We start from the raw sequence: 16,103 nt of genomic DNA, 5'->3' as shown, positions 1-16,103 counted from the left end.
GGATTTCAAATCTGAAAACGAGTTAGAGGGAGCGATGTGGGACCACGTACGGCTTGGTAGTGAGAGGAGGACAGAGCACAGAACACTAACTTTCTGTTACATGCCATGAGCCTGACCCTTCCCGCATGTCATCTCGTTTCACCCTCACAATGGTCCCTGGCAAACATTATCCTCAATTTGCAGACGAGGACATGTGACTTTGGAACGAATAAGGAACTGGCCCAAGGTTACATAGCTAGAAAGTGGCAGAGTTGGGACAGCACATCCAGGTGTGATCTGCAGTTCCTATGGCTTTCAATCCTGTTTGACAATCACTTCTTGACCATCAACTAGGAGGCACTGGGCTGGGCTCTGGGCAATTTAACTATGCATGAGAACTCTGCTGAGGGAGGCAGACATGCAAACAGGCTGTTTAATGCTGAGTAACAGGGAAGAAAGTACTATCGATACTCTGGGAACCCAGACCAGGCCACCAGAGGTGCTTCCCACAGAGGAGGCAGTATCTCCCTGGGCACTGGAGGGTGACTGGGATCGTCCTGGACAGAGACTAGCACTTTCTAGGCAGGAGGAGGAGCAAGTGCAAAGACTGGGAAATGGGCACACACAATCTTTAGGGAATGCAAACATTCATAGGGAGAGCTGGAGCCCCAATTTCTTTTAGGAGAGTGGTAGGGAGTGGTGGGCAGGAAGGCCAGAGGGGAGAGACTGAGAAAGAAAGCTGGCAAGCTAAGCAAGGACTGGATCCTGAAGAGCCCTGCAGGCCATGCTCAAGTCTGGGTTTGATCCCAAGGGCAATGTTCGGCCACTGAAGGCTTTTTAAGTAGTAGTAGTAGTACAGTGGAGAGAGAAGTAGATGGTCTGAGCTATTTGGGAGGCAGTGTGGCTGGGATTTGGTGGCAGGTGGGGAGAGAATGAGAGGAGTTACAAGAACAACACTGACAACCACTGGTGCTGCTGCAGCAGCTTCCCTGACCACACGTTTTGTCGAACCTTTCTGTGCGTCACTCCATTTCATTCTCGCAACCATCTGAGTTAGGTTCTACTGTTATTCTCATTTTGTGGATGAAGAAACTGAGGCTTAGAGATGAAGTGATTTGCCCAAGGTCATCCAGCAAGTGTGGCAGAGCCAGGTTCCAAACTGAGGTCCGATTCCAAGGCCCGCTGCTCTCAATCACCATGATGCGTTCCTCCCAGAATGGCATCCTGGGTTCTGGTTCAGGCAACTGGGTAGATGGTGGTGGTGCCATTAACTAGACAGACAACGAAGAAGTAAAAGCAGGCCTCTTTGGAGAAAGATAACAAGCTCAGTTTTGGATGTGCTCAGTTTGAGTACTGGTATGACATTTGTGAGGAAGTGCCCAGTAGCAGCAGATATCAGTGTGAAGGGCAGGGAGGAAACAGGTGGACATAACGAACCAGGAACGACACTATCTAGATGGCTTCTCTTTCTCAGAAAGATATCCTTTAGGGGGAGGGTCAGAGAGAGGAAGAGGAGTCCACAAAGGAGACAGAAGAGAGATCAGAGAAGGTGAGAAATCTGGAGAACACGACATTCCCATTGTCCTTTCCCTGTCCCCGCCTGGCTGAAGACAGGGCCGAAGAAAGCAGTATTTGAAAAGGACAACCAATACAAAATGTGAGATGCTGCCTAGCTGACAAAGAAGGTGGGCCAGGAGAGTGTGATTTGGCAACAAAGTTGTCACTGGTGGCTTGGGGGGGTGGTGGGGGATAGTTTGTGAAGACAGTGCAAAGACAGTGAATGCAGATAACATTTTTCAAGAAATTTGCCAGGAAAGAGAAAGAGGTGAAGTGGGTGAGAGAGAAAGAGAGAGAGAGAGAGAGAGAGAGAGAGAGAGAGAGAGAGAGACACAGAGACAGAGACGGGGGGGGGGGGGGGGGGGGGAGGGAGGGAGGCTGTACCCTCAAGGCACAATTTGCTTTCAAAAGAGAGAGTACTGGGCATAGTGAAACACTGGGAGACAGCCCAGAGGAGAGACCAAAGCCAGAGCAGGAAGCTGAGGTTAGACTGAGGAGGCAGGAAAGGACTGTAAGGCCTTAGGCAGGAGAAGGGGTAAACTCTTCCCTCATGACAACAAGTCTGCAGGTGGAGTGTAAGATGCTGAGAGAGTGCCTGTCTGCTGGCTTTTTTCCCTTGCTGAAACAGGAAGTGAGGTCATCTAACAAAAAAGAAAGGCTAGGTGGGGAAAGCCTGGAGGTTTGAGAAGAATCTGGAGGTCTGACAAAGAAGCTGTGGTAGACAGAAATGATGAAGAGCGTAGATCAGGGAGCTATGCCTGTTGGGCAATGTGAGGGCTCAAGCAAGCAGGAGACCAAGGGGCTCTGGTGTCACAGACAGATCTGATCTAGAGCTTTCCTTGAATTACAAAAGGGGAGAGGCAGGTAGGGGTCAAACCCAGGGCTGCAATTTTTCTGAGTGGGTGTAATGTAAGGGCAACAGGGCAAGGAATTGAGAGTATTGGTAAGACAGTGAGTCAATGATGGTCAGGGGATCTCTATGGCCTGGGTAGTGGAGGAAGGGGCAGGTGACAGCCTTTAATGGACGAATAGGAGTGGCTGAAAGGTTGCAGATGACAGAGCCAGGGTCAGTTTCAAAGGAGTAGGGGTTAGTACATGAGGGACAGACAGTCATGGGTCTGCAAATGATATAAGGGAGCAGAAAGACACTTAGCTTTATTGGTCTCCTGAGGTGGGAGAGAATGAGCAGTCTCCACTGGACGGCTCCCAGGGGAAGCTGTGTTTGTGATGGACAGCCAGACTGTGGTTAAGTCTGAGGGAGAGGAAGGACACTGGAGAGGAGGCTGATGTATAAACAGATAATGACCATGACTCCCTATCACATGACCTTGCAACTGCCTGGTGCTATGTTGTATTCTGGCCTCTAGACTGGGCTGGGCAGACAGTAGCTGTGCAGCAAGTTTCTGAATGAGTGAATAGAGGGTGATAAATGGCAGCTAAGGGAGACATGCAAGGTAGAGTGGTAGTACAGTAGCAGGAGTTACCTGAAGTCTGAGCTTGGAAGGAAGTTGTTGGAAGGAAAAGGAGGGGAGAAAAGAGACTGTTACTGGCGTTACCAGCAAAGGGGTAGGGATGTATGAGCACAGATTTACGGAAAGCACGCAGGCCTATGAACTTCAAGGTGTGCTCGCTGGGACCTAACTGGAAACCACTGCCTTAAGCGGCTAGGGAAGGCTAAAGAGACTGCTGTTGCCCACTAGACACTTCTGGCCAGGCAACACTGGATGGGAGAAAGAAAGTGCTGACCATTTTCTGAAGGCAGCGGTGGAACCTCTTGGCTCACTACTTCAGGCTGCAGGGAAAGGGTCCTGGTTTGTCCTTTGGGCTGGAAAAAGATGTAGAACTGCTGCTTTCCAGAGCACCAGGGCCGTTTGACCACCCAGGACCTGGAGCAAGCTGGTTGTCAAACCCAACTCTTCGGCTGCTGGGCTCCCGAGTGTGGCACTGTGCAGACACAGCTGGGGGTGGGCAGGTGAAGAGGTAATGAGGCAGCAGGGGACGGGCCGTCAAGCCCTGGGGCTCGCCTGGGAGCAGGGCTGCCCAGAAATAGCTCACTGGGTTCTCTCCTCAGCCCTCTGAGGAGCTCACCCAGACCATGGCTGGGTCCTTCCCATGGCTTCAATTACACCTCCAAGCTGGAAACTCCCAGTCCCACACCTCCATCTCCACTTGGAGGTGGTGATTCTCCTGAGAATCTCCAAGTCAACGTGCCCCAACTGAATTTCCTGTCTTCTGCCAATCTCATCCTCGTTCAGTGAATGGAGGGCACACCATCCTGTCAGTCATCCAAGCAAACACCCGGGAGAAATCCTGACTCCTTCATCTCTGTTCTACAATCAGATTACCAAAGCTGGTCATGTCTGCTTCCCTTGCTCTAGCCCCAGCATCATTCAGCTCTCCCCTGGCCCTTGATATTCCTTCCTGGAGTGTCAACCCTCCAGGCTACCTTCCATATTGCCACACAGTCAGAGTGGAATAAAGATCTGACCTAGCGCATCCTTTGATAAAAGTCCTGCAGGGACTCCCCTCAGCTATAGGATCAAGTCAAAGCTCTTTAGCAGGGCCTATGAGGCCCTTTCTCACCTCTACTAGCTGTCCTGCCTCTGCTCTATTTGAGCTCTGGTTACACCAAACTGCTGTGGATGTGCTATGCCTGCTGCCAGAACTCTCCTAAGGAATCTGAACTCACTCCCTACAACTCAGCTTTCAAGTCAGCCTCTTGGTAAGCCATTTCCAGCGTGCCCAGGCAAGATGGGGGGAGGGGGTTCCCTTATCCCAGTGCTTGACACTTGCTAATGTGCTCGTCCAATTTTGTGTCAGTCTCTCCACTGGACCGAGCTTCTCCAGGGAGAGAACTTAACTGCGTCATGCTTTGGCTCCCAGTATTTGTAGAAGTGTTTGCTGAATGAATACATGACTGACTGACTGAAGCAATTCTTGTGCTTTGAGGAATCCAGCAGTTTCTGAGGCCAGGACTCGTCTTTTCTCCAATCATTGGCCCCAGGCTCCCTGACCCTTATGCCTCCCAAACTCATACAGACCTTCCCATAGCAGTGAGCTGTGCTAAGGCTTCTGGCAGCCAGCACTATTTGTGCCCCTGAAGTCTTGGGGGATTGGGGCAAGGGATTCCTTAGGGAGGAGAGGTGGTACAGCTAGGCTCCCCCCCACACCCACCTTCTTTTTCAGCTTGTGCCGGGCCCGCTTGGCGGCCCTGGCGCTGTTGGGGACTTTGGGCTCCGTGCTGTTGATGAATTCCAGCAGCTCATCCACATCTCGGTGGTCCACGGCGGGCTCCCCAGGGATCCCGCCCAGGGTGCCCCCCTTCACGGGCAGCTCCTCTTTCCGCCTGGTCAGCCTCGAGCGGAGCTTCTCTCGGATCTCTGTATAATTCCGACTCGTCGGGGCAGCGGGTGGCTGGGGGAGGGGGAGGTGCTGACGTTACACACCCTGGGCCCGGGAAGCCCGGAGCACTCCCACCCGCTGGCACCGAACATGTGGTGAGAAGCGAGACAACTGTTCTTTCTACCACAGCCACAAAGGCCAAGTGGCTTCAGCCTCGGCCAGGCCCAGAGCTAAGGCAGCGGTGGGCGGAGGGAGTGGGAGGTATGCAACAGCATTGTGAGCCCACTGACTTGGGAGCCAGGAAAGCAGGTTTGAGCCCGGGCTTTGTCACTCGGAAGCTGTATGACCTTGGGCAGGTCACTTAGTCTTTGTGTGCCTCGATTTTGTCATCTTTGAAATGAGAATAATAACCCCTAGCTCAAAAGTGACTAACAATGTGATTACTTTCATTTCTTCTGTCCTCAACTGCTCTCCCCTAGCCGGCGGCCCTTTGCTCTGCACTTTCAGACTTCTGAACTGTTTTCGCTCTCTGTACAGATAGCACATACTCTGCCCTGAACCTTCTTCCTGGTGCCGCCTGTGCTTATGGCCTATCCCTCGCAGTCTCTCACACTTGGAGGACTGAGAGCCTTTGCTTCCACTCTGCCTTCATCACGTACAAGTGTTGTTCACTTCTCTGTGATTACACACATATACATACTCATCAGAAACATAGCTTTCTCTCTACCATTTCCTTTCCTTTTGCCTACGGAAAAAAAGTCAATCTTAAGGAGAAACCAGGAAAAGAGCAAAGGGAGCAAAGTGTTGAAAAATCCCTACCTCACAAATGTGCTGTAAGGGTTAAGTGAGTGGACACAGGCTGCAAGAACTCAGAAGGTTCCAGTGTGGTTATAATCCCCCTGAGCAAGGGGAACTCTGGGGAGAGTAGGGTGCTCCTTTGGCTCACCTTAACTGGCCCTCAGCCCTCTCTGGCCTGGGCAGGCTCACTCACCGCATTGTGGCCGAAGAACTCACAGTAGCAGCAGTCACAGAACTTTCCATCTCTCTGGTGAGTGGAGGATGAGGTGCAGGAGCTGCGCTCTGAGCTGCTGTCCTCTTCCTCACCCAGGCCCTCATCTGCCTCGCAGGGCTGGGGAAGCTGGCAGGCCAGGCCACTGTGTGTAAACTTGTGCCCTTTACACCCAGGGTCTCTGCTGATGGGGGAGAAAGATAAGCCCACAGATGAGGGAGGGCATGGAAGGAGCAGGCTGCAGCAGGAGCCCGGGGAAGCATTCTCACCATTGCCATCCCAACTACCCTTCATGTGCCTCATCCCACAAAGGCCGAAGCAGTCAGATTGTTATCAGTGCCTCTCACAAAAACAGGGCCATCACCCTGTGGGCTGTGAGCTGATGGCTCTCCTGCAGCATCCAAAGGAGGTCAACAGGGTCAATTTCCTTTTACCCTTTAGGTCCTTAGACCAAATCTGCACCAGTGGGTGGAGCTGTCTTAGCTGTGGGGCCTTAAATCTGGGAAAGTCAATGTGCCTTGTGGGCCAAGACTCTAAGAGCTACTGTACTGTTTGGGACACGTACTATATTTAGCATATTCTAAGCATCTCCCAGGTCCTGCAAAATAGATGTTGCAGTGGAGGTAACTTGCAGTGGAGGTAACTAAGGGTCAGAGTGCTTAACTGCTTTGCCCAAGGAGAGGCTAGGGCTCAGCCTGTGCCTGCCTGTGTGCAAAGCTCATGCTCTCCCACTGTACTGCTCTGTCTCTGGACTTCAGGAAGCACTGGGGGCATCACGTAACATAGACTATTTTTCCAGGATAAGAAAAAGACACTGGCCCACAAAGTCCCAAAACTGGAGCCAGAAGAACAAGAGCCCTGGCCTGGCCATCAGAAGCTGGAATGCCCTAGGGCTGGGGACATGGGGTGAGGCTGGGATGGTGGGAGCCAGGAGAAAGGGCAGGGCAAGGAGCAGTGAGAAAGCTTGGCTCCCAGGGCAGTCTGTTGTGCAAGGGGTAGAAGAGGGGCAGGAACCATTATCAGTGGTGCTCAGAGAAGCTTAATCCAAAATAACCATTCTTCACCTACATTAGCAAAATTAAAATAACCCATGCTCCTGAGAATATGAAGAAGCTAGCACCCTAATATTGGTGGTTACATAAATTTGGAGAGACTTTTGGAAAGCAATTTTTCAATATGTATTAGGAACCCTTCTCAAAAAAGACCTTCTGACATCTTTTAAACGGAGAACTTTTTTCATTCTGAGGGACCTTTTCCAAGGAGAAAACCCCAAAAGAGGGAAACAGCTTTAGGCAAAGACATCTTTAGAGACATTATTTACAATGTTAAAATACTGGAATGATTTAAATCATTAGCAACTAGAGAACAGGGAAGTGCACTATGGAGAATATTCTCCACCCTTCAGCTGAGACCCAGAAGACCACATAGGAACCACACAATGAATGCTATGTGAAAGAGGACAACAAAAAACTGTGAACTGTATAGATACCACCACCACTGTGTGGGTAAGACCTGTAGGGAAAACTGCTAAAAGTGGTGGCATTGGGGTGGTGGGATTTTAGAATGAGAAAATTCAAATGCATAATAAACACAGCTCTGATTTCTAATACAAAAATACGTACCTTTCTCCTCCACAAAGAATTTTATCTTTCACATACATGTTAATATAAACTTCTTCAGTACTTAGAATTACTTTAGGGAATCCTTAAGGCCATAATTCCTGACTCAAACACAGATTTGGGTACAAGAATGTTTATTACAGCCTTGTTTTTAATGGTTAAAAACTAGAAATACCCAAATGTCCAGGAATAGGGGAATGATAAAATAATTTATGAATTATGCTACTGCTATGCAAGAAGACATTTTGAGACCACTGGAAACTTTTCTGAAGAATTTTAACTGGGGAAATGATCTATAATGTTAAAAAAAATAACTACACAAAAATATATAAACAGAGACCTAATTTATATACAGAGACATCAGGAAGAAAATATACCAGTGTTAAAGGTTTATCTTTAGGTTTTGAGGAAATTTTTTCTTCGTTAGACACCCTGAACTTTTCCAAGTTTTTAAAAGACAACAGTTACTTCTTTTAGGGTTGTAAAAATGATACAAAAGACATAGAATCTATCATTCAATTTCTACCCCAAAAGTATGCTCTGTGAAGTCTCTCAGAACTCAAAGTCGAAGGTAGCAGGGAGTATACCCTTTGTGCCACTCACTTACCTGTGAGTGCTAGGGAGCTGCTGAGAGCTGGGAGGTGGGAGGAGAGGCCCGCTGCAGTGCCCGCCGCAGTGCCCACTACAGGGGTGGCTGCACCCTGAGAATGGTGGAGGCATCTTCAGGAGCGGCATGCTGGTAGAGGGCAGGTGGGGAGTCTGGCATGCCCCTGGGGTGTGTGGGGCGGCAGCAGCGGCAACAGGGCATTCTGAAGCTTGGGCAGGGAAAGGCGCTGCTGGGGTAGCAGGTGGCAGGTGTGGATGGGGTGGTGAGCCAAAGGACCCGGGGTGAGATGGGATCGGCGACGCGGGCTGGGGGTGGTGGCCAGTGGGGCTGTTAGGTGGAGCAGTGAGGTCTGAGTGCCGGTGGTGCTCCGAGAGAGAGAAAACCTCACCTGTGGACGGATGGGGAAGAAAGGGGTCAGAGTGAGAGCCAAGACCCTGGGAAGGAAAGCCCAAGGGCTCACTGCTACAACATCCTGCTTACTATGACCAGAGGGAACCTGTCTGGGGATAGCCTCTCAGCACAGTGGACCCTGTGAGCTTTTGGGAAAGTCTAACAGTGCCTCGGACTGGAGAGTTTTTCCTTGCAGGCAGCAACTTGGGTAGACAGGCTCAAGGAGCCCAGACCTGAGAGAGAAGGCACCAGGAATGCCCGCCCCACAGAAGGTCCTAGCACCTCTGCTGTGGCACAAACAGGGGATATGTGTTCTGTCTCTCGGGGCCTCTCTAGGATTGTTTGTTCATAGGTATTCCTCAGGCCCAGGGAAGGGTCTACAGAAGCCAGTGGAGCAGCAGGCCAAAGCTCTGCCTCTGGGCCATGAGGACTGAGGCAGCCAGGGTGTACCAGACTCTCAGGTGTCTCTAGATTTCAGAGAAGTGGGAAAAGGCTTTGAGGATTCACTTTCACTTATGCATTAAAATAAGTGGAATTCTACTCATCTCTCACAATTCCGGGAGCAGCACCCCTCTAGAGAACTCAGGCCCTTAATTTTGTTATTATTATCTTTTATGTTAATTCCAGTATAATTAACATATGGTGTTACACCAATTTCAGGCCCTCAATTTAGTAGCAGACAATAATTAGTATTTATATCATACCTCAATAACCCAAGACCTTTTCTTTGGGTCTCTAAGGGTTATCTCAGGATCTAAAGAAGGCTTATATATCTGTGAAGTTGGCTAATAATCCTGGCAGCTTGCACCAACTTCTTGTTGATAGAAGTGCAGTGCTTTTATATCTGTTCTTTAGGTGGAGAAAAAGAGGTCTGGGAAGACAAAAGCACTCAGGACCTCTGTGCTGCTGCAGGGTTCAGGTATTAGGTGACTGTAGTCCTAATTCCCTAAGGATACTCCCAGACTCCACTTTCTGTTCAGCCAGTGTTCACCATGCCCCCTCCTGAATCTGATGGGAAAGCTATCGCAGCCAACGACAGTTATTTTTCTACTTCAGGGTTGTGGGGAAAGGGGTGCCACGGAGACAGTCAAGGGCTAGGTACCCCCTGCTTCCATTAGAATAGCTCCTTTTACTTCTTTTAATAACTGGCCTCCTGATTTGTTTAATAAAGTGGACAGGAAAATAGCTCTCTACATTTATGTGGCCTGGCTCTCTCCCGAGCTCGGAGACTCACCAGGGATGGTAGGAGGACTCCCGAGTGAGCTACCCGGCACGGCCCCACTGGAGTGCGGAGAGTTCCAGAGGCCCGAGAGCTTATGTGCTGACAGGAAGGAGCTGGGATCCCAGTCCCCTGAGTTCCCATGGCAGGAGGAGGAGGACGAGGACGATGAAGAGGAGGACGAAGAGGAATGAGAGTCACCCCCACAAGACTGTGATTTGCAGGATGTGTGTGACAAGGAGATCTGGAGAAGGGGGAAGAAAAAAGCTCATGGTAAAACAGCAAACATCAGAGCTGACCCTCTGTGGCCTTAGCTTACCCAGGAGCACCTCCTCCTCCAGGTCCTGTGCCATGGTCAAAGCCCAAGTCCCACAACCCCAGGTGAAAGGGCCAACGTGGATCAGGCCTTTGTTGGGAGAGGCCGAGGTGCTCCCGATAAAGTGAAGTGTGTGGATACTGGTGACAGAGACTCTGGTAGGGATACAGACTGCCTGTCAACTGTGGGCCTTTGGGGAGTCCTGATAGCTGCCAAGGAAAGGAAGGGACTTTAAGTCAAAAGTCCTGAAACGGACATGACCCTGGGGAAAAGAAAGGGGCTGGAGGGGAATGAATGAGAAATGAGGCAAGTCTGACTGCTGTGATTCAGGAGATGCCAGTTAGATGGCTCTTGGGCATCTTGGAGGCCTTCTAACTGAGGCACATGGTAGATCCTCAAACCAGTCTTTGCTCTCTGTATCATACTGGTTGGCTTTCAAGCTGCCACAGAGCTGAAGGCAGCACGGTGACATGGAAGGGGCAGGATCTCCCTCGACCAGTACCTACAAGCTGGCCCTCACACTGCAGAGACCCTCCTCAGGGGCAAGGGGGCTCCCTGAAGCCTCTCTGTTCTTGCCCCAATTGTGAACCCAACCCGCAGCCCCTAAGTGCTCGGGCGCAGGGTCTGCTGGAGAGCACCTGAGAGAACAGGGAAGGAACAGCTCAACAGCCTGATCTCTCTGGGCAGGCAGCCCTCCTGCATTCAGGGACCCCTCCTCAGCTGTTACGTACCGCCACTGCATGTTCTCGACCTGTCTGCCTTTCATCTTCCTCCATGCTCTTTCGGCAACTCTGGCAGACCCATAGAGGCATCTCGCCTAGGAGATTCTTGACGAGCTTTGGCATGAAGTCAGGGGGCAGCTTCTCACCCTGCAACACCAGTCCATTTTGGGAAGGGCCTTCTTCCCAGCCTTTGCGTTCCCGATGACATAGTAGGCAGCAAGTCTGCACAGACTGGGTGGATGTGGGGGGAACCTGTCCAATAGACAGAAACAGGGTTTCCCAGGAGGGGAAAGGTTTTGCTTAGAAATAATATCAACAAAACTAATACCTTCACTTATTATGTGCCAGGCACTGGGTTAGGCACTTTATTAGGCACTACATAATTTTAGTCCTAGTGATAGCTCTGCAGACTAGGTGTTATTTCCATTTTTTTTTTTTTTTTTTTTTAAAGACGAAGAAACAATTTCAAGAAGTTAAGTAAGTTGCTCAAGGTCTTAGAGCCAGTGAATGGCTGAATTAGGAGTTGAGTCCCAGTGAGGTTGACTTCAAAGCTCATGCTCCAATGCCCTGATGTCTCCAAATCTTGAAGATTAAAGGAAGGTCCTCTTCCTTCTCTGGTATGTCTGGGAGAGCCCTCCATTCTTAGGCTGTCTGTGTAGTCCATAGACCAATTCCCATCTGGGGGTGGGGGATGCTCTCAGTTAATGCTCAGTTTGGGAGAATATCAGGGTTTCCTGAAAGCTGCACAATTCCATTAGGATCACAGCAGAATTTTGGAGGCGGGGTTTTGCACAGCTAGTCAGAAAGCATTAATTCAATAAAAAACTGAGTTGGAGAAAGGGTAAGGCAGACCCTGGCGTTCTGAGAGGTAGTGAGGTATGGTGAAAAGAATCTGGGCTTTGTGGGTCAGACTGACACACATTCTAATGCCTCCCCCCTGAGCACACATTAGCTGGGTGACCTTGAGCAAGTTATTCAACTTCCCGAGCTCTGATTTCCTACCTACCTTGCAGAGTTGTTGTGAGACTCAGTGTATAAACAGGGAAAGTGCCTAGCCCTGTGCATGCTCAAAGCATAGACCCAATATACAGTAATTATTATTTGGACTTTCTTTTTTCCTTCTAGGACAAATGACATAGAAATATAAGTCTATAGGTTTTATGTCACATTGAGGGGTATGATTGGGAACCCGATTGTATTTAATGACCCCAATTAATGGCTTTCCTATATCCTGCAACTTTGGAAGGCAGCTTTGCTCACCACTATACCAATGCCACTGCTTCCAGGGCTATTCTGCAACTTTGTAGAACCCTCTCTCTCTGACACTTCATCATGTCACTTTCTTTGGCCAATGGGATGTTAGCAAATTTGCTGCCAGCATAAGCTTAAAAGTATGTATGCATTTCTACTTGCTTCTTTGCATGGCTGGGCTTGCTCGCTCTTGCACCTCTGCCTCCCATGAGAGCATGACTGGGCTAGCTGCTGGAGGGATGTTGAGAGACACGTGGAGAAATCTGAGTCTTCCTAGCTGACTGGCCAGTGGATCTGATAACATGAGTGAGCCCAGCTGAGATCAGTCAAGCCAACCCAATTGGCAGAAATACCCAGTCAACCCAGAGACTCATGAGAAATAATAAATGGTGTTGTTTTAAGCCACTAAGTTTTGGGGTGGTTTATTACATGCAATAGTTATATTAACTGATATACCTTCCAAACTTACCCACCACTAGGTAACAGGTGTTTGCAGAGGCCTAAGCAAAGGAATAAGGGTATCATCCTCATCCTACCAAGAAAATAAATGCCATCATCTTTCTCGAATAAAATCACTTTCTCACAATAAATTGGCATCAGGGTATCCTTAAACCTGTAATGTTACAATTACACTGACCTGGGTCTCTGGTTTCTAGGAGGAAAAAAAAAAAAAAAAAAGGAACCAAATAGTAGTACCAGAAGCATAATGAAACATTTGGGGCAGTACAAAGACCTTCGAAAAGAGTACCAGAGAAAGAGAAATCTTATATGTGGAACTCATGTGAGATACTACCTAAAAGGTTTCTGTCAAAGGCACATTTCAGTGGACAAGGCAACTGCTTAACTGTACCTGCATAAGGATATAGCTTCTAACCCACTGGTGGTGAGCATCTTATGGAAAGGGTGGGAGTCTGATGGAGGAGGATGGTATTCTGAGAAGTTAAGGCAAAGGAGGCCTTTCTGAGAAGTATCCCCAGGAAAATTTTCTTAGCTATCTATAAGGTGCCATAGTAACTCCAGAGGGAGCAGGTGAGGTCAACACCCAAGTCCCTTTTCCTGTACTGATGGTGACCATCCATATTCTTATGGAAAACACCAGGACATGTCATTTTACTACAACAGAGTTTCATTTCATTTGGGTATTAGGTTCTAAAGTTACTACATAAGAGGAAAATCTATGAGTAAAATTATTCTGAAATTCTTTGTATGCATTGTGAAGTATAGTATATATAGTTCTGGCGCAACCAAGAATTCAAATGTATAACATATATGCGCAATGTTCAATAAGTGGTTTTTTTCCTTTTAAAAGCAAATACAGAATTTTTGTAAGTTAAACACGTGATCAGTGTGACTATACTTAGTGCCAAAGTACTTGTGGGAGGCACTGGGTGTAGTGGAAATAACACTGGTTTTTGGCACTAATCTTGGGCCTCCAGCACTTACCAGCTGTATGATGTTGGGCAAGTCCTACTCTCTGTTTCTTCATCTGTAAAACGGGATTAAGTCCTAACTTGTAGGGTTGGGTGTGAATATTAAATGGACAAAGCACCATGCTCACTTTGGCAGCACATATACTAAAATGGATAAAGCACCTACTCCAGTGCCAGGCCCATAATACATTGCTCAACATATGGTACTAATTATGAACACGATGGGAGTGATGGGAAACATTTAAAATCAGGCCTAAGCTTGAAAAACACAGAAAATATGTCACTCTGCTTTTTAATACAAGCATCTCTAATGTGCAGTGAATTCAAGGTGACTTTTAGACATCTTAATCTCTGCCCTCTACCCCATGAAGTCATTCTTTAAGTTCCCCAAATACTTTCTATACTCTCCTACCTCTACCTTGTGCCTTTGCTAAAGGGGATCTTCTGTTTTAAATCCCCTTCCTTCCCAAGTTTATCAATAAGTAGTTGGGCAGAGCTTAAATCCAACTTCATCCAGTCTTTCCCAGAGGGTTCCTGTCATAATTTACCTCTCCTCTCCATATCTCCATAGCACATTATGCCTTGGTTACAGCATCTGTGCCTTCCACTTAATTTATTTACCTGCATTTTCTGTCCCTTCTACTAGAATGTGCTCCTAGAAGGCAAGCATCAGGTATAATTCTTGTCTGGATCTCTTACAATGTACCAAAGGGCATAGGATCAGCTGGGCACATAGTGGCTAACTCATATTTATTAGATGTCACTATGGCAATATAGCTTAGTGAGACATTGCTTGAAATTCTGAAATTATTGCTTCTCACAGAGAAAGGCCATCCCCCTACCCTGGACCTTCATCTGAATGGTTCCAATCTCAAGCATGCAAGAGTGAAAGATCACATTCCTTGGGGATTACAATCAGATGGCCTCACTTATGGAATAATGTGGCTCTCCCTAGAGCCAAACTGGTCCACATTATAAATGAGATTAGCCATCAATGGAAGTGAACTTACAGGACAGGCTGTCTTTCCAGTTAAAGAAAAGAAAACACAGGGCATAGAAAGTTAATTAGGTCCTAACTGAAGCAGGAATGATACCACCTACATTGCATAAGGTTGTCTAGACTAAGTGACATTAGAGATGCAAAGCTTATTAGCTCAAAGGAGCCATACAGTAGACACTCAATCTATCATCACCTAGGCCCTCTGGCTGTTCTGTTCTTAATAAATCTACATTGGAAACCAGTTATCCACTGTCATGAGCTTGGTATACTTTTCTTCTGGCCTGGCAATTCTTGGGGCTATCTCCAAAGCTGTCTTAATCCTAAATCTTAGTGCCTGCCCCTGAATACGATGCATGGTGGAACCTGGGGACTTTTTTCTCTGACATTTTCATCTCTACTGCCAGAGGGTGGTGAGAATCCCAAGTCCTAGAGATGTTATATTCAGTCAGTACTATCACTGTTCCTGCAAATTTTTGCTTTGCTATAGAAAAGCTCTTGGTTCAGAATTCTCTTTGACTGCAATGTCCTGCCATTTTTCAAATTCCCGTCAATCATTACCCCTTATGTCCTGAAGTCAACTCAGGCTTTTAAAGTAGCTGTTCTCAAGCTGCATTTTTTACACCAGGCACAGTATCCCCACACAAGAACACGAACAATAAATGTTTATAGAATGAATGAAACACCCAACCATTCTTCTTCATCATAATGGGTAGGGAACTGATCCTTAAACTCAGGAGCCCTGGACAATAATTATTCCTTCTTACTTCAGTTTAAATGTCAGAGCCTCTCCAGCTAAAGATCTGGAACTAGGAAAAAAATAGGGGAAGAGCTAGGAAAGGTTCTAGACTTGGGATCTGCTCAAAAAAGACTCCAAGATTAAATTCTGCTTCACTCTAGACAAAACCAGAATCTCTGGAGTGTGGGGTTACTCACACAAGGGTCCTATTTTAGCATGCAAATTCCCAGAGCAGTCAAGGAGCCAGGTGAACCCTAGACTGTAGCCACTCCTTGCCCAGGGGGCAGGCATATGCAACTATATCTCTGCTCTCTCACCTGACCAGGTCCAAGACTTTTCTGTCTTGGCCTGAGAAACATTATGCTAGGGTATTCTAGATATTTCTGGATAAGAATAGTTAAAATCAAAGGAAAAGGAAGCCAATTTTTCTCATGGAACACCATTTTTACTTGAAGAATGACTGACAAACTCTGGTTATTCAGACTTGAAAAATGCCAGACATTTTCTCAAAAAATGAACAAAATGAACCCATCACTTCCAGGAAAACAACTTTTTACTTGTGGCCAATGACAAAATTCAAGCTTTCAGGCAAAATTCAGAATTTTGGAAATTTGGAAATTAGAATTTTGTACCCACCATCATGAAATCAAAAGCTTCCCAATCCTTAGACTTTTCTGGTGTAAATGGTGGTTATAGTGACAAATGTTATTTTTTGATATTGTAAAATGAAATGGGAAAACATTTGGAAGAGCTGCATAACTCAGTGAACCTATTTTCCAAATGAGCAAAGCATGATGTTTCAGAATCATGCATTGTTAAAAAAAATCCATTCGAAGTGCTAGATAAACCAACAGATTTTAATGTAATGAGTGCAAAGACTTCATTAAAATGGTCTCAGATTCCACACTGCAAAGAAGAATTATCAG

The 16,103-nt window shown here is 47.5% G+C and overlaps 1 protein-coding gene across 9 annotated transcripts in view; it reads right to left on the bottom strand.

The window, feature by feature from the left end:
- The window catches only part of FAM193B (family with sequence similarity 193 member B), a 31,541-nt gene that overhangs the window by 6,092 nt on the left and 9,346 nt on the right, over positions 1-16,103 (bottom strand). For 5 of the 9 annotated variants that reach the window (XM_030326505.1, XM_030326551.1, XM_030326535.1 and 2 more), the window contains 5 exons: positions 10,770-11,012; positions 9,738-9,966; positions 8,114-8,501; positions 5,870-6,071; positions 4,711-4,950 (listed from right to left, as the gene is read on the bottom strand). In XM_030326505.1, coding sequence (XP_030182365.1) covers positions 4,711-4,950; positions 5,870-6,071; positions 8,114-8,501; positions 9,738-9,966; positions 10,770-11,012 — 1,302 coding nt within the window. Of the gene's footprint in view, positions 1-4,710; positions 4,951-5,869; positions 6,072-8,113; positions 8,502-9,737; positions 9,967-10,769; positions 11,013-12,173; positions 12,276-16,103 lie in introns of those variants that run through there. The other 4 variants (XM_030326562.1, XM_030326514.1, XM_030326521.1 and 1 more) reach the window with 4 other exon arrangements.

The sequence above is a fragment of the Lynx canadensis genome, chromosome A1 (assembly GCF_007474595.2).
Source record: "Lynx canadensis isolate LIC74 chromosome A1, mLynCan4.pri.v2, whole genome shotgun sequence".
NCBI lineage: Eukaryota > Metazoa > Chordata > Mammalia > Carnivora > Felidae > Lynx > Lynx canadensis.
The sequence above is the reverse complement of the archived record's forward strand: the minus strand, read 5'-3'. Positions and strand labels throughout refer to the sequence as shown.